This window comes from Monodon monoceros, unplaced genomic scaffold (genome assembly GCF_005190385.1).
Source record: "Monodon monoceros isolate NGI ecotype Baffin Bay Population unplaced genomic scaffold, NGI_Narwhal_1 Super_Scaffold_18, whole genome shotgun sequence".
NCBI lineage: Eukaryota > Metazoa > Chordata > Mammalia > Artiodactyla > Monodontidae > Monodon > Monodon monoceros.
In genome coordinates, this window is record NW_021703774.1 from 34919178 (window position 1) to 34937167 (window position 17990).

The following is a 17990-nucleotide window of genomic DNA, read 5'->3' on the forward strand; positions in this document are numbered from 1 at the left end:
TTTGATAATAGCCATCCTTATACATGTAAAGTAGTATCTCATTGTGCTTTTCTATTTTTTAATTTCCCTAATGATTAGTAATTGATCATCTTTTCATGTGCTTATTGGTCTCTTATAGATCTTTGGAGAAATGTCTACTCAAGTCCGTTTCCTATTTTTGAATTTTTTGTTGTTGTTGTTGAGTTTTAGGAGTTCATTATGTATTTTGGATATTAATCTCTTATCAGATACATTATTTGAGGATGTTTTCTCCCATTCTGTGTATTGCCTTTTCACTCTGTTGGTAGTGTCATTTGAAGCACAAAGGTTTTTAATTTTGGTAAAGTCCAGTTAATCTATTTGTTCTTTTGTTGCCTGTGTTTTGGGTGTGACATCTAAGAAATCATTGCCAGATCCAATATCATGAAGATTGTCCTCTATGTTTTCTTCTAAGCGTCTTATAGTTTTAGCTCTTAAGTTTAGTTGTATGATCCTTTTTGAATTAATTTTGTATATGATGTAAGTGTCCAACTTCACTATTTTGCATGTGGATATCTGTTTTCCAAGAAACATTTGTTGAAGAGATTATCCTTTCCCCATTTTTCCCCATTGAATGTTCTTAGCACCCTGTTGACAGTCATTTAACCATATAAGCAAGGGTTTATTTCTGGGCTTTCTACTCTATTCCATTAGTGTGTGTGTTTTTTTCTATGCCAGTACCACTCTGTTTTGATTATTGTAGCTTTTTAGTATGTTTTGGAACCAGGAAGTATGAGCCCTCTCAACTTTGCTCTTCTTTTTCAAGATTTTTCTTGGCTATTGCTAGTCCCTTGATTCCATATGAATTATAGGTTTGATTTTTCAATTTCTGCAAAATGGATTTTCAAGATGGTGATAGGGGTTGCATTTAATATGTAGATTGCTTTGTGTAGTATTAGCATCTTAATAATATTAAGTCTTCCAATCTATGAACACAGGATGTCTTTCCATTTATTTATGTCTTTAATTTATTTTCAGCAATGTTTTGTAGTTTTCACTGGATGAATGTTGCACTTCCTTGGTTAGTTTATTCCCAAGTATTTTATTCTTTTTGATACTGTTGTAAATGGAATTGTTTCCTTAATTTCCTTTTTGTATTGTTCATTGCTCATGTATAGAAATGCAACTGATTTTTGTTTGTTGATTTTGTAGCCTGCAGCCACCTTTGCTGAATTATTTGTTATATCAGGTGTGTGTGTGTGTGTGTGTGTGTGTGTAATCTTTAGAGTTGTCCTTTTATAAGATCATGTCATCTGGAACAGAGATCATTTATTTCTTCTTACCCAATTTGGGCGCTTTTTATTTCTTTTACTTGCCTAATTGCTCTGTCTAGAACTTCCAGTGTTATGTTGAATAGAAATGGCAAATGCAGGCATCCTGGGTTGTTTCTTATCTTAAGGGAAAAACTTTCCGTTTTTCACCATTGAATATGATGTTAGCTATGGATTTTTTATAAATTGTCTTTATTATTTTAAAGTTTCCTTCTATTACAAATCAGATTCTAAATTGTTTTTAAGCCCTCCTGTACCTTTTAGTTTTTTTGTTCTGTTGAGATATAATTGACATATGGCACTGTATAAAGTTTACATTGTACATCATAATGATTTGGCTTACATACATCATGAAATGATTACCAAAGTAAGTTCAGTGAACATCCGTCATCTTATATAATACAAAATTGAGGAAACAGAAGAAATTTTTTTCCTTGTGATGAGAACTCGTAGAGGTTACTCTCTTAACAACTTTCTTACATAACATACAGCAGTGTTAGTTATATTTATCATGTTGTACATTACATCCCTGGTACTTATTTATCTTATAACTGGAAGATTGCACCTTTTGACTGCCTTCATGCAATTCCCCTTTCCTCCCACCCTCTGACTCTGTTAACCACAAATCTGATCTCTTTCTATGAGTTTGTTTGTTTGTTTGTTTTTGAAGTATAATTGATCTACAGCACTATGTTAGTTCCTGGTATACAACATAGTTAATATTTTCATACATTTCAAAATGATCACCATGGTAAGTCTAGTTACCATCTGTCACCATACAAAGATATTACATAACTATTGACTATATTCCCCATACCTTACATTTCATACCCATGACTCATTTATTTAGTAACTGCAAGTTTTTACTTCCTAATCTCCCTCATCTATTTCTCTCCTCCCCATACCTCGAATCCTCTCCTCCTGGCAGCCACCTGTTTGTTCTATGTATGACTCTGTTTCTGTTTAGTTATGTTTACTTGTTTTGTTAGATTCCACGTATGAGTGAAATCATATAGTATTTGTCTTTCTCTGTCTGACTTGCTTCACTTACTATAATACCCTCTAGGTCTATCCATGTTGTCGCAATTGGCAAGATTTCATTCTTTTTTTATTCCATTGTATGTGTGAATGCATGTGTGTGTGTGTGTGTGTGTGTGTGTATATATATATATGGATAAAGAAGATGTAGTGCGTGTGTACAGGAGGGCTTAAAAACAATTTAGGATCCAATTTATAATAGAAGGAAACTTTAACAAAGTAACATTCATCTATGGATGGGCACTTAGTTTGCTTCCATATCTTGGCTATTGTAAATAATGTTCCAGTGAACATAGGGGTGCATATACTTTTCAAATAAGTGTTTTCATTTTCTTAGGGTAAATACCCAGTGTTGGCTTGTATGGTAGTTCCATTTTTAAGTTTTTGAGGAATCTCCATACTGTTTTCAATAGTGGCTGCACCAAATTACATTCCCACTAACAGTACACAGAGGCTCCCTTTTCTCTACATCCCTACCGGTATTTGTTATTTGTTGTCTTTTTGATGATAGCCATTCTGACAGGTGTGAGGTGATATGTCATTGTGCTTTTGATTTGTACTTCCTGATGAGTAGTGATGTTGAGCATCTTTCATGTGCCTGTTGGCAATCTGTATGACTTCTTTGGAAAAATGTCTATTCAGGTCTTCTACCTAATTTTAAATTGGGTTCTTTGTTTTGTTTTGATGTTGAGTTGTATGTGTTCTTTGTATATTTTGGATATTAACCCCTTGTCAGATATATTGTTTGCAAATATCTTCTTCTATTCATAGGTGGTCTTTTCATTTTGTTGATAGTTTTCTTTGCTGTGCAAAAGTTTTTTAGCTTGATGTAGTCCCATTTGGTTTTTTACTTTCGTTTCCCTTGCCTGAGGAGACATCCAAAAAAATATTGCTAAGGCTAAAGTAAAAAAAGGTATTTGCTATGTTTTCTTCTACAAGTTTTATGTTTTCAGGTCTTACATTTAAGTCTTTAATCCGAGTTTATTTTTGTATATTTTATGAGCAAGTAGTTCATTTTGATTCTTTTTCATGTTGCTGTACAATTTTCCCAACACCATTTATTGAAGAGGCTGTCTCTTCCCCATTATGCTTTCTTATCTCCTTTGTTGTAGATAATTTTCCATATAGCTGTGGGTTTAGTTCTGTGCTCTCTCTTCTGTTCCATTGTTCTATGTGTCTGTTTTTGTGCTAGGACCATACTGTTTTGATTATTTTAGCTTTGTAGCATAGTTTTAAGTCAGGATGTGTGATACCTCTAGCTTTGTTATTCTTTCTTAAGATTGTTTTGGCTATTCGGGGTCTTTTTGTTTCCATACAAATTTTAGAATTATTTTTTTCTAGTATTTTGATAGGGATTGCATTGGATCTGTAGATTACCTTGAGGTGTATGGTCATTTTAACAATATTAATTCTTCCAATCCAAGCACAGTATATCTTTCCATCTGTGTTGTCTTCAATTTCTTTCATCAGTGTCTTATAGTTTTCTGAATATAGGTCTTTTACCTACTTATTTCTTGGTATTTTGTTCTTTTTGATTTGATTGTAAATGGGATTGTTTTCTTAATTTTAGTTTTAAGTATAATCACATTGAATCCATAGGATAATTCTGACAATACACTAATGATAAATTTGTTTGCTGTACCACAGAATATTGTCCCAGGAAATGTTACTGGACAGGAAGAAGAATGCTTTGATACTGAATATAAATTTATAATATTTTGATACTACTTTTAATGAGAAACATTAATATAGTTTATATAAGGAAAATAAAATTATAAGGGTTTTGTACAAAGTCAAAAAATCAAAACCTATGAATTTAGAGGACCTTAAGCTTTATTGTTTTTTCTTCTTCTTTTATTTACTTCCATTTTTTTCCTTTTTTCTAGGATATCCCAGTCCCATTGATGAACCACCACCTAAAGATGCTGAGAGTTTAGGTATTATTTTGGTTGTTAATAACCCTGCATCATGAGGCCCTAGTTTTCAACATGGAAATATTACTGTTATCTGTTGTTAGAAAAGAGACAACATGTCACAAATTGGTGATAATTGTTCAATGTATAATTGTACATTTTAAGTAATTTTAAAGGTGAAGATACCATGACAAATATAAGTGGTACTATGTATAGGCACATGTGGGTAATACAGTTTTTAAGAGTTTCCCCAATTTAGGCTTCCTAGCATGATAAGTTTACTTTCTAAAATAATATGGTTACATGTAGTTTAATATATATAAAACATAGCTTGTTTTCCATGTGATAGTGTTACTTTGTAATGGCAATTTTTAGATAAATTTTCTTTCTACTGGTACCTTGTATATACAAGCCTTTAAGTACTACTAGTTGGGTTAGTTTTTCTATATCAAGCTGGGGTAGCACACTTAATGTTGGCTCACATAGTTCACACATATGTGTTAAAGAACTTGATGAAGTATAGTTGTGACAGTTAAATGAAATATAAAGATTTACTGATAAGGAAATGAAGAAAAATAGCTATTACTTTACTTTAGACTAGTAAAGTTAATCTATTTATAAAATGTACTTTAGGCTTGTTGTGTTTTCCCTCTGAAAACTTGCCACGGTGTCAAGTGAATCCAGTGCCATCTCAAGATGCTTACACTTGATAATATTTATGAAATAAAAAGAGCAGAGCCGAACATGACATTTTATGCTATGAGTTATAGATAACAAAAGTAATGGCAGTTAAGAAGCAGAGGTACTGACAAATATTTCTAAGAGTTAAGATTTGGTAGTATTATTTATTGCTCTCTGGATAGTCAAAAATGCATGTTTACGTTTCTGTGCATAGTTTTTATCCATGTTCCCTGGTGTTCCCTTTACATTCTTAGATCAAATCTCCTTGTAGGACTATGTCTTAATCTGGGGGGAAAGGGGAATAGGAGCTGTGATGATACAATGATGTATTGTTTGTGAAGACTCTGCAAATAACATCTATATGATAGATTAGTAGCACTCTTTGACTTATTCTACAGACCCACTTAGGGAAAAAAATATATGTTAAATTTCCAACAAAATCATAAGTAACAAAAGACTGAATGTTGAACTAAATGAACTATAGTGGGCTGCTACATTTCTAAAATGATTTTCCTCTAAACTAGTAAATTCTAATTGTCCTAGTTACCTTTACTAAACAACCTGGTGTGGTAGCTACAGCATACAACAATGAAAAGTGAGGTTCCTGTTAGGAGTTTCACAAGGTGTGTCCTAACCCTGGAATGTGATTAGAAGGGTTCCGTGATCAAAATAACCTGAAAGCACTAGCAATCATGCTAAAACTAGATTGATAATTTTTTCTTTGTAGTTATAGATGATCTGATCATATTAAAATGTAGCTGCTACCTGGAGACCCCTAGGTACTTAATTATCTCCCAAACTGTTTTCATTTTTTCTCAGGTGCAGGAATCATTGTTGCAATTGTCATTGGTGCACGTACGTATCCCAAACTTTGATACCAATTAAATCAAGACATTACTCTGAAAAGTGCAATAGTTTTTTAAAAGATTTTTCAATTTCTGTGGCTTTATAGCTTGAAATTAAGTAAAACAGGAAAAACCTGACCTTTTATATAATACACTACCTTGTATTATTGTCTGTTCCTTTGTATTCTACATGTCCAGTAACTAACAAACCCTAAATAATACAAGTTGTTTCAAGATCATTACTCATATGAGTTTGCATCCCAAATATGCTTTGAGTAATTTTCTCAATTAATCAAGGACTCTTCTCTGACTTACTCTGTACTGTTTAATGCAAAGAATTGGATTGATACTGAAGAGTCCAGATGGAATGTAAATGTATATGTGCTTAAATAAGATAACATTTTCTGGCCATGGAAATCTGACCATCATTTATTTCTTCTGCTAGATTTTGAATCTTGGCAATGATTTTTCACAGTTACATATCATTTGTTTCCTGATTTCTTGTAGTTTTTGGTGTTGTAGTAGTCATCTGCAGCATCCGCTTCTGTTTTCACAAAAAGAAAAGGTAAATTGAAGCATGTTTTTTAATTTATTGGTCCTTCTCACAGTTGACATAGTTTTGTGCAGGTTTTGTTTGTAGTCTGTATTGCATGTTGTTTTTTCAAAAAATGCACCTGCATGAGTGTGTTGTCTGAATTACATTTCTTTACTAAAAATGTTTTCAGCTGCTTTCAATATCATTGCAACAAGAGTAATCTGTGCAGGTTGCTTCAGCTAATTATGATGTAAGAAAAATTTCTGTGGGATTTGAGGTTTAAGTGCTGTAGTAAATCATGGACCATTTTGGGGCTTTCTCTATCCTAGGTGTACCCAACTTCCTAGATTGGACTAATGGCCAAGATTAAATATTATAAAATGGTTCACTGTGGAGACTTTGACAGATGTAGTCACTGTAATTTTTATGGTGAAAGTTTTCAGTTGTCTGTATAACTTAGGTAGTAGTAAGAAGCTACATAGATGGCTCATTCAGATACCCACTTTGCTTTCTTTTAGATTTGTTATTCATACAAGTTAAACTGGGGAATTTAAAGCAACACTATTTGATTTCCCTCTTATGTTCTCTTAATTTACTAGGTTGCAGTAAATCTGATGGGGTTAAACTAAAAGTTGCTGAGAGGGTAAGATTTATAAGGCACTTCATGAACTCTGTCTTTTTATCTATAAAAATGAAATGGGGGGGACTTAAAATTGAAAAAAAAGGTACAAATACATATCTTCTAAGGAGAATAGAATTTTTAAACATCATCTTAAATTTTAATGAAATAATTTAAAATCTAATGAAAGACTTAGAATAAAACTGGAGCATAGACCAAGATTAGGTGCTTTGATATTTCTGACTTTTAGTGACTTTTTCCCCCCCTATTGCTTTGGAAATAGCTTTGAAATCAAACTAATAATTAATAATAATTGGTATTCATGGCTTTATGATATATATTCCTTTTATATTAATCACTGGGTTTGGACTACATAATAAAAGTACATTCGTCACTCATAAAGAGCTAAAACTTTTTTTATATTTCTTGGTTATCTTTTAAAAATATCCACAGTGCCTTCATTTGAGTCTTAAGTCTTACATTTGTAGAACACATAGTATGCATATTTGATTTCTCTATCAGCAGTATATTTTTAAAATTACATGTACACAGCAATCTGAGAAGGAAGTACTATCAGTGAAATATTTGACAAGTCTAAAAGGTTTATCTAGAAATAACCTCTCAAGAAAGCAAAACAAAATAGCTTTCTGCTCCTCACTCCCCTTCTTTGTTTAAAACATCACTACACCAAAATAAGGTTCCCTAACAAGTATCAACCAAAAACTCTCTCTAGCTATCAGTTAATGAAAGCCAAACAATTATCTGAGCATCGTATCCCCCAGGTTAAAGTTTCAGTAGCATTAGAGATCTGAGATCCCATTTCTAATGCGTTCCCAAGTGATGATGCTGCTGGGCCTGGACTACACTTTGAGAAACCAGGGTGTAGACCATTACTGATGTGCCTGTGCTCTTTAACTTGAAGAAACACCATCAAGCTTATTGGGAAATGTTTTACCTGTTTAAGATTATTGGATTTTTTAAAGACTCCTCATTTATGTGTATGCTTTTTTAAAAGAATGTGAAGTGATACCTAGCTTTAGTTTGCCTTTCCTTTAAAAAGGTAAATATTTTTATTATATCCTTTGCATTGCTTAATGTCCATATTTCCCCCCACCCCAATTGCTTTTGTTGCTTTAGAAACTACTTTACAAGACTGTAAAGTGTAGGCAGTTGCTTCTCCATTCCTAGGGATAACTCTGGAAGCAGGATACCAGGCACAATAATCCAGAATTGCTGTTAATGGGAGTTCCCTGGCAGTCCAGTGGATAGGACTCAGCACTTTCACTGCCGTGGGCTGGAGTTCAATCCCTGGATGGGGAACTAAGAACCTGCAAGCTTCGTGGCGTGGCCAAAACAAAAACAAAAAAACACAAATTTGCTGTTAAAACTTGATACAAAATGGATTTGATATAAACTTGTATTTATGATATTTTGGGAACACAATTACCCTGCTACAATATTTATACCAAAGCATGAAAATAGTATAAGTAGTCATTTTTAAGACGATTAAATTTTGATGAAATATGGCCACAGGGTTAAAGTACTCTGTTATAGTTTCCTGTTTCTTAGCTCTCAACTAAGAATAGAATAGGATCCCAGTTGGTCTGATAGGCTCCATCTACACCCTCCTTCCTTTTCCCTTTCAGTCTCCTTTCTTAACTAACTCTTCCACCAAACTTTCCAGCCTTGGAATCCACAGCCCTTGCCCTCTCCTTTGCTATTGCTTGAGTCCTGTCTTGCATGTTCTGACTGTGTGGTTCCAAAAAACAGATACCTTTTGTTTACATTAATGTTTTCAATTATTTGTTGTGAATATTTTTTTCATAAATGCATGATTTTCTCTACTCGGGTTAAATCATCACTGGATAAGTGAGAGTTTTTTAAGTTCATTAGAATTATTGCAATAATTTATGTATTTTAGTAACAGTGACTGAGTACTTTTTCTTTTTTCCATTAAGGATATTTATTATTTATTGTAGTTTTAAAATATTTTAATGTTATATTAATAATGACTGATCCAGTAAGTGTAATTTTTAAGCTGTCTGCTTAAATTAATATTACTGAAGCTTTTTTGGATATAATATAAATGGTGAATCCAGTTCAGGTGGTGGGGAGTATAATGACATGGGTAAAAACTTGAATGGTCAAATTAACTTGAACATTTTTCTACCTGGTTCTCAAATTCTTGAGCATTGAACAAAGGCTTTAAAAAATTTTAGACAAAAACTAGTAAATAACAAAGATGTTGTAACAGTTGAGAGAGCATATTTATAAAATTTAGATCCATCCTAGAAAAATGGGAAGTCATAATAAGTTTTACAGAGATCTTCCCTCAGGTGAAAACAATTGTGCCACAGGAAGAAACTGTCCTCGATGCAAAAGATCCATCTGAAAATGTATGTCATAAAATCGATTTCTGAGACAGTATTACATGGAATTAATACATGCTCTGTGTATTGCCTCAAAATCTAAGGTGCTAGAGACCAGGACCATTTCTCCTCATACAATCTTATTCTGTGAAAGAGAGTTTACATTATTCACTTCAGGCTAAGCGGTTTCAGAGGTAGACAGATTGCACACAAATTTAGAATCTGTATATCTGCTGGATGACCTGTAAGACTTCAAAGGTAAAGTAGCTTCTTGCACCAAATTCCTGTTTCAAGTTCCTAATCAGAATCAGGAGAGCCACAATTTATGAACCTAATTGTCAGCTTTACTTCCCTTCTCCTCCATCATTGATTTTATCCCATTTTTATGCCACTCTTGCTTCCTTTTGGTTTGATGTCACTATTTTATTCATCCCTGTTCCCTTCCTTTGTTCAGCACATACCTAACTGGTGAAAGCCACAGACAAGTAAATTTTATTTCTCTCTGAGAAAAGATGAGAGAAAGGTTTGCTTTTATCATTAAAAGGTATCTGCTTTCTGTTGTGTTTCTTTTCAGAGATGTCCTTTCTTCTGAAAAATATTCAATGAATATTTAGATATTGATAAACTGAACTAAGATAAGTGGGCAGTAGATATCCAAGAGGACACCTGGATTCCTGTTCCCTTTGCTAGATTATTGATGTTTTCTCCTACCTTCCCTGTTTTAATGTAAAATAATGTGCATTGACAGGCTCTTGCTTTGATAACAGGCGCCAACAGAGTAACGTCCCCCACGTCCTTTGATCAGACTGTCTAGCTCCTCTACCTTCTAGCAGCTATGAATCCAAAGCTGGGGGAATTTTTTAGCCCAATGGGAAATAATCACAGAATGTGTTCATTTTAAGTTCATTTTGGTTTTTCGACAGAAACCAAAATACATTTCACTTAATTTTGTAAAGATATTCAATTTCCACTTGTAAATATTAATTCTTTAAAGGCATTTATCTGTTTCCCTTGGCCAGGATATTTTTAACATATAAAAGAGAAACCACCACCAACAAAAAACCCTCAGATTTTGGAAAATTATGAAATGCATTGCTTTAAGCCATTTAACCCCCTCTGCCTTCTGTCTCTGAATGAAATGAATTGGAAATTCCTCCTTTTGTGCCAGAATGTGTGTCTGCATGGCCATGAAAAGAGGAGTTATGTTTCCCACCACTTATATTGTGAGGCGCTACCCTAGGTTACAGTCATGAGTTTGGGAGCAGATTCTACAACGGCCAATAAGAAGGGCAATTTCTTAGTAAAAGCAAAGTGGTGACTTTGATCACAGGGCAAAGGGGAAGACAAACATACCAACTAGAATGGCACTGTGGGCCTACCCAGCCCTATGTATCTGCTTGGTTCTCTTAGGATTCCTTTGAGGCTAAAGCCAACCAGGAAAGTAGTTTTCAGATGGGCCGTGAGCTTCAAGTTGTCTATAAACACTTGAAGTTAACTTAATGAATGCTGAAGGTAATATGACATAACTGTAGTTAGTACAATAATTCACTTTCACATTTTAATCTTCAGATAGCTTTGTTGTTATTTCAAATTAATGTTTCTTTAAGTTTATATTAATGCAGGGACTTCCCTGGTGGTCCAGTAGTTAGGACTCCGTGCTTCCATTGCAAGGGGCATGGGTTCAGTCCCTCGTCGGGTAACCAAGATCCCGAAACCTGAGGGGTGTTGCTGAAAAAAAAAAAGAAAAATTTTATATTAATGCTTATTTATCCTTCTCATATATTGGATTTCTATTTAAAATTCTACTTAAAGAAAAGCATTTCACTACTACAGAAAAAGAAAAAGTATTGACCTCACAAAATAGTAAAATATAGTGGTCTTAGAGGATTCAGGATAGGCCTAAGTATTGAATCACTCTCCAGAATAGTCCTGCGGAAACTGCTTTATAACAAGTATTGTGCTGGTTCATCGTGATGCCTCCCCCACCAAGAGAAATATGAACGTCTCCAGAATTAACACCGTTAGCTCCTACATGGGGTAGGTACCCCGAAGTGTTAGCTGGGGCAGGCGTACTGTAAATAACCAACTGGTCCCCATTTGGTTGTAGTCTGTCTATTGTAGTCAGTTTCCTAAGCAGGGACTGGAACTGCGTTTTCCAGCTCCAGAGTCAGTAGCCCTGAGTGGCTGCCGAGGACGTCAGAAGTGGCTCATCCTACTTAAGGTGAGCTTCAGTGCACACTACACACCAGATTCAAAGACTTAGTGCAAAGAAATGTACAATCCATGGATATTGGGTTAAGTAAAATATGTTAAAACTAATTTTCCTGCTCATCCTTTTTTTGATGTGGCGTCTAGAAAATTCAGAATTACCTTGTGTGACTTGCATTATATTCCTTTGGAAAACACTGGACTTGAATAACAGAGTTTAGAAAGATGTCTGTTGTTACCAAAAAAAAAGTGTTATGTGAGTTTTAGTTACTTAGGAGACTCTCCAACCAGAACACGTGATTTTCCTTGACTGTGAGGGGTAAATGAGGCGTTCCTCACTGATCTTGAACGCTGCTGGAATCATTAGCTGTTTAAAGGTTTCATCTCAGAGTTAGATTTTAAATTGCAATATTAGGAAAATGTGTGTTTCTCTGTAGTCTTCCCCATTAGCTCTAAATTAAGATAAGGGAATATTTACTAAGTATATGCAACTGCTCTATTTCTTGTCATGGAGGGAATCAAAACTATAATACAGCAATAGAAGAAGGGTTTCTAGAGTGAGACTGGTTGAACATGGGAATTACTTTAAAAGAATCATTTAATTCCTAGTTCAGTGACTCTTACTAGTATATAGGTTTTTTTTTTAATTGTCCATGTTCTAAATGGGCTTCTGGAATTTGACTTATGTACTTAATTATGTTCATCTCTGACCCTATTTTCTAACCTTGCTTCGTAGGAAAGAAGGTATTGCTACATACAGTGCTTACCAGGATAAGGCGACCACTCCAGCAGAGTAGATGAACTAAATGGTTTCCACAAACCCATGTATCATTCAGCCATGAAAATGAAGGAAATCCTACCATTTGAGACAATACAGATGGACCTTGAGGGCATTATGCTGGGTGAATAAGTATAAAGAAAGGCAAGTACTGTATGATCTCACTTATATATGGAATCCAATAAAACAAGCTTATAGAAAAAGAAATCAGATTTACCTTCATCAGAGGTGGTGGGCTGGGGGTGGCAGTTGAGTAAAGGCAGTCAGAAAATATAAACTTCCAATTATAAGATAAAAACGTACTGGGATGTAATGTACAGCATAGTGACTACAGTTAGTAACACTGTATTGTATTTTGGCAAGTTGCTAATAAGAAAGTGGATCTTAAAACTTCTAATCATATGGAAGAAAAAAATTTTTTTGTAGGTACATGAAGTGATGGATGTTAACTAAATTTATCGTGTAATCATTTTGCAATATATACATGATCAAATCATGCTGTACACCTTAAACTTATGCAGTGTTATATGTCAGTTATATTTCAGTACTGAAAAAAAATCTATAAAAATTATTTGCTAGTTTCTTACACTGTCAGGAATGGAACTGTTAAGCTATAGTGCTAACATTTTAATGTGGCTGAAGTACAGTCACCATCATTTAATGCTTCTTTGCAATGTGTATGAATTTGTGTTTGAATATCTTGCTTGTTTTTCCTTAAATAACGCTTGTATTTATAGGGCAAGTTAGCACAGCATCGCGACTAGTGTTAAGGTGGGGAAATATTTTTTCTATAAAATCTCCAAACTCAGAGAACTATAATTCAAAATGACATTACATTTCATTTGTAAAGAAAGTGATTTTGAAATCTTTTCTGTCCAAAGATGATTGCCAACTCTTAAAATTCATTCTTCAACAATCCCAAAATATGCATTATATATTGTTTATTATAAAAGTTTGATTTCCTTAACTAAGAATATTACCGGAAAATACTGTTACAGTTAATAGGTTAAAATACTATTTTAAAAATTATTTGTAACCTCTTGGTGATTTAAAGATGCTATAAAGTTTATTTCTGGCATTTGTTCTTCACCCCTTTTAATAACAATAAACCAGTCTAAGAAACCAAGAAGAATTCAGCATCAGTTGCATGCTTCTGTACAAAGTTAGGGGGCTTCTAACACCCGTAGCAGGGATGCCAGCGCAGGACAAAGTGAAGACTGTGGCCTCGTAGTTTTCTTAAAAAGAATTCCACTCTTTAAGAGAGTTAGAGTCCACCCTAAATTCTGTTTTTCTCTCCCCACCTGAATAAAGAGATGTCTTACTTTAAACATGTCATCTGAATGTAGGCAGTTTTGTAGGGAATAAATTCATCAGATAACCTCAAGTTGCATTAGAATCTGAGTCTCACCTCATCTGTAAAGGGCAGAGTAAAAATGAAGCCCCATATTTCAGAAAAGCAAACTTAACTTTGTAGATTTGCTGTAGGTCATGCAAAGGGATGGAAAGAAGAAAGAGCTCAGGTAGCTCTTGACGCTCAGGTGGGACAGATCCCAGCCCTCTTCTCTGTCCTCACACCAGGCAGGGCCTCCTTCAAATGAGCCAGCGGCCAAAGAGGAGGGACTGTCTCTCTAACTCCAATTACATTTTTACATGTTTTGTTTCACACTTTTATAGTTAGTAGCACAAACTGGGCCAAAGAAACGTTGCCTTAGAAATATATGAATAAAGAATCAAGAGTGAACCGGAGTAAATATTGTTTTACTCCCTAAGGACATGTTTGTAAGGCCATGTAAGTGGTCCTTCCCTTTGTAGTCTCTGGTGAGGCACTTTAGGAAGATAAATTTGAGGAGAATAAATTCAGGAATTCTGAGATAAATATAGAGTTGAAGTTTTGCTGTACCCTTTTCCACATAATTTTTGAGAATCTAGCACTTGCTTAGAAGCAAGGGGGTGGCTATAGTACATATTTTTAAAACCCTCAAAGAAGTGTTTTCAACCAAGGATTATTATGCTTACCAAAATAAATTGACTTTCATAGTATAGTTTCCACTTCAAAATTAGTTTTTCTAATTTATTTATATGTAAGATTGAAATATGTGTGTACATATAAATTATGTTCTGTTTGTCAAATAATTTGTCAATTAAATATATGGGGACACCATTTTTCTCTAGAAATGTTTATTTAAATGAGAGAGGGAAAAGTGTATTTTAATTTAAAGCTTTCTTAAAACTGCATTTTGAGCATTGGACCTTCAGATCTATTAAAAAAATAAAATGTCATTATGGAGAAGTTTCATTTGTGATAATGCATTTATTTCCAGTGTGTTTTATCTCAAATCGGAGTACATTTCTAATGGGGCCCACCTTCTGTAAGCATTCCCCTCCAACAATCACCACTCCTGCCCCTCCCATCTCAGAGCCTTAACTTAAGCATGTCCAAGCTTTTCCCCTCCCCAGGGGTCACGTGCCTCCCCTGCTCAAAGGTGCTCAGTCCTACCTCCGTTAGCCACAGCATAAAGTCCATTTCATGAAAGATACTTGAAAGCTTTCTACAGTTAATTCCCAACTTTTCTTCCCAAGCCTTCTCTTTCTGCAAGACTTCAGATAACCTGCTCTCAGTCAAGCCAGACCATCTGTCCTGTGCTGTCTGCTGTATTCCTGGTTCACTACTGGCTGAAGCGCCTGTGGTCCTGTCCACCCGATCCTGGGCCTCTTCAAAGGCCCAGCTCACAGAGCCCATTCTGTGCAGTACTTCCTGATTCTGCCCAGCTCTCAGCCTTCATTATTTCCTGGCCTTGAGTTCACCACATTCAAGTATCTGTATCTATGTGTGTGGGAGAAGACATATCTTCCACATCACTTTAATGCATGGGTGTGGCTAATTAAAAACCCAAGTCCCAACCATGAAAGCATAACATGTTTCTGAACCATGGCTGCACACTGGAATCCCCTGGAGACTTTTACTGATGCCTGGGTCCCGCGCCCCCAAAATGTGTCATGTCATTGACCTGGGGCGTGGCCTGGGCAAGTAATTCTCATATGCAGCTAAGCGTGAGAACCTCTGCATTAGTGGTCCTCCAGTCTCAGAGTCCACTTCTACACATGAACTTATAAAGACATAAGGTGAATGCTTATACTTACATGGTTTTGTAATTCAGCCTATAAAGAAATCAGAAAATATCTAAAACTTGAATTAAGGTCTTATTGCCTGCCTAACCAGAAGAGGCTATCTGTGGTTTAAAAACAAAACAAAAACAAACAACAAAAAAGCAATCTTTCTAATATCAACACTGGATGAAAATTAGTTTGACTATAACTAAAGAATGTATTTTATCAAATTTTGTCTTTGAGACAATAGTATATTTTTTAAATTGGCATAAAATAAACAGGAAGAGCTTTTAAGGTGACTAACAATAAAAGTCCTCTACAAGAATTCTGAAGACCGCTGAGGTAGGCAGGAATTTGAATTTAAATTGTTTAAGAATGTTCTAGGTTTAAGGAAAATAGGCAACTCTGGTATTCTAAAACTTAGTAACTGCTGACAATATTGTAACCAAGAATGAATATTTTTGCATATTAAAAATTTTATATATTTGTACTCAAGAGCAGGATTTAACATAGTCTATTGACTCTCAGAAACAATGCAAAATTGAGAGAGCGTATACATATATTTTTTTTTTTCCTAAGCTGCATTGCTTTCATCATTTCCAGGATCATCCATCCAGAAAAGGTTACCCTAGAACGGAGTGGTGCGCCTTTATAGTATTAGCACTGCTGCCCTCCTGTGGACTGTTAGGGCATTTGACCATGCCTTTCTTAGTTTTTCAAACTTTGTCATTATTCAGAGATTTTAGTCATTGCTGAGTCCCAGAAACCGTTTTTAATTTCATTTTAATTAACTAGCTCTTTTCTGCTTGCCTTCTAGGAAATTAACTTTTGAAAAAGAGCTAACCTCTGTCCCTTATGGCTTACATATGGAGGAGCATAATATTGGGGTCTGCGGTCAGTAACTATTTTTCCTTCCCTCCGGCTTAAATACCAGCAGAAAGTGACCAAAATTGCCTTAAGTATGCATCACATTGAGAAAGCTACCCACCCTGATTCCTGACTTATCAGCCCAAGAAAACTTGTTTGGGATAGTAAAACTCATATTTGCCAGGCAGTCACTTAAGTTTCTATCGTTCACCACCTTTATGTAGCTTTTAGAAACAACTATGGTACGTACGTATGACACAGTGGCAGGCCTTGTGCAGAACTAGCAGAAAGAATCAGGACATCTGGCATCCTGGTGCTTAGGGTTTGTGGCTTCATTGAGAATTCTGGAGACTACTGTCATTTAGGTGAGCACTATTCATGGTGTTCAGGAAAATGATTGGTCTTCTGATCACCCACTGCCACCTGAAAAGGACCCAAGGGAAAATATTCCTTTCAATCTGTCTTTGACGTGGACTCAATTATTGGAGAATCCTTGGGTAGGATCCCATACAACCACGCTTCTCAAATTTTTGTGTGCAGGTGAATCACACGATGATCTTGCTAAAATGCAGATTCTTGAAGCAGTAGGCCTCGGCTGGGGCCCCAGGTTCTGCATTTGTATGTGTTCCACATACTGCGGTTTGTGGAGGCTGTATAAGGGCCTCCAGAGATACGGGAGTCATAATACAAGTATCACCCTACTTTTTAAAATCCACTTTATGCCACTTAGTGCTTTTACAAAAGACCTACATTGGTACCTGTTTTCATTAATCAAAAGAAATCCAAAGAGGATTTTTGCTTTTATGAAAAAAAAGAGAAAAGCGAAAATATCGTTCAGCATTTATTTTGCAGCGAGCTGTTACACAGGCAGCCCACACAGGAGGTGAGAGTGGCACCCCCACGCTCCTTCCTGGGAACTACACTCAGCATCTCAGCATCAAGCTGCCATAGGTCTAGAAGTATCTGTGCTTTATCTCCATTTATTTTGTGCATCCCTTTGCAAGGTATGCCCTCAGGCATTTGCTTCAGTGCTTTATGCCAAATCTGCTTATGAAAGGTTGCATAGGAACATTCTACTTTCAGATACCAGGGGAAAGCAGTACCTGGAACCTGTGAATGTGGCTTTGTCCGCAAAGGGTCTTTGCAGATGAGATTTTGGGTGGGGAGATTATCCCCCCCAGGTGGGGCCCTAAATGTAATCACATTTAATCCTCAGGAGAAGAAGGCAGAGGAAGCCTTGACTACAGCAGAAGGCTGTAGTCAATGTGACCACTGATGCAGCATGCTATGGTGCTGGCTTTGAGAATGGAAGAAGGGGCCACAAGACAGAGAATGCAGCTCTGGAAACTGGAAAAGGCAAGGAAACTGATTCTCTGACAGTGCATCCGGAGGGAGTGTGGCCCTGCCTATAACTTAATTTCTGATTCTGACCTCCAGAACTAAAAGAATACAGGTGTGTTGTTTTAGACAAGTTATTGTGTAAATGTTTGTGTCCCACCAAAATTCCTACCTTAAAACCCTAACCCGAAGGTGACCCTATTAGGAGGTGGGGCCACTGGGAAGTGATTAGGTCATGAAGCCTTCATGAATGAGATTAGTGTCCTGATAAAAAGAGACCCCAAATCCCTTCACCCCCCTGCCCCAGGAAGTTACATGGCACTGTCTACAAAACCAGAGAGCTGGCTCTCACCAGGCACTGAATCTGCCAGCACCTCGATCTTGGCCTTCCCAGCCTCCAAA

General features: G+C 35.7%; 1 protein-coding gene across 6 annotated transcripts in view; it reads left to right on the top strand.

The window, feature by feature from the left end:
* Positions 1 to 14557, top strand: part of CD46 (CD46 molecule) — a 61212-nt gene extending 46655 nt beyond the window's left edge. For 3 of the 6 annotated variants that reach the window (XM_029231228.1, XM_029231229.1, XM_029231232.1), the window contains 5 exons: positions 4214 to 4264; positions 5741 to 5776; positions 6274 to 6331; positions 6901 to 6944; positions 12234 to 14557. In XM_029231228.1, coding sequence (XP_029087061.1) covers positions 4214 to 4264; positions 5741 to 5776; positions 6274 to 6331; positions 6901 to 6910 — 155 coding nt within the window. In that variant the 3' untranslated portion in view covers positions 6911 to 6944; positions 12234 to 14557. The remainder of the gene's footprint in view (positions 1 to 4213; positions 4265 to 5740; positions 5777 to 6273; positions 6332 to 6900; positions 6945 to 12233) is intronic. The other 3 variants (XM_029231226.1, XM_029231227.1, XM_029231230.1) reach the window with 1 other exon arrangement.
* The last annotated feature ends 3433 nt before the right edge of the window (positions 14558 to 17990 follow it).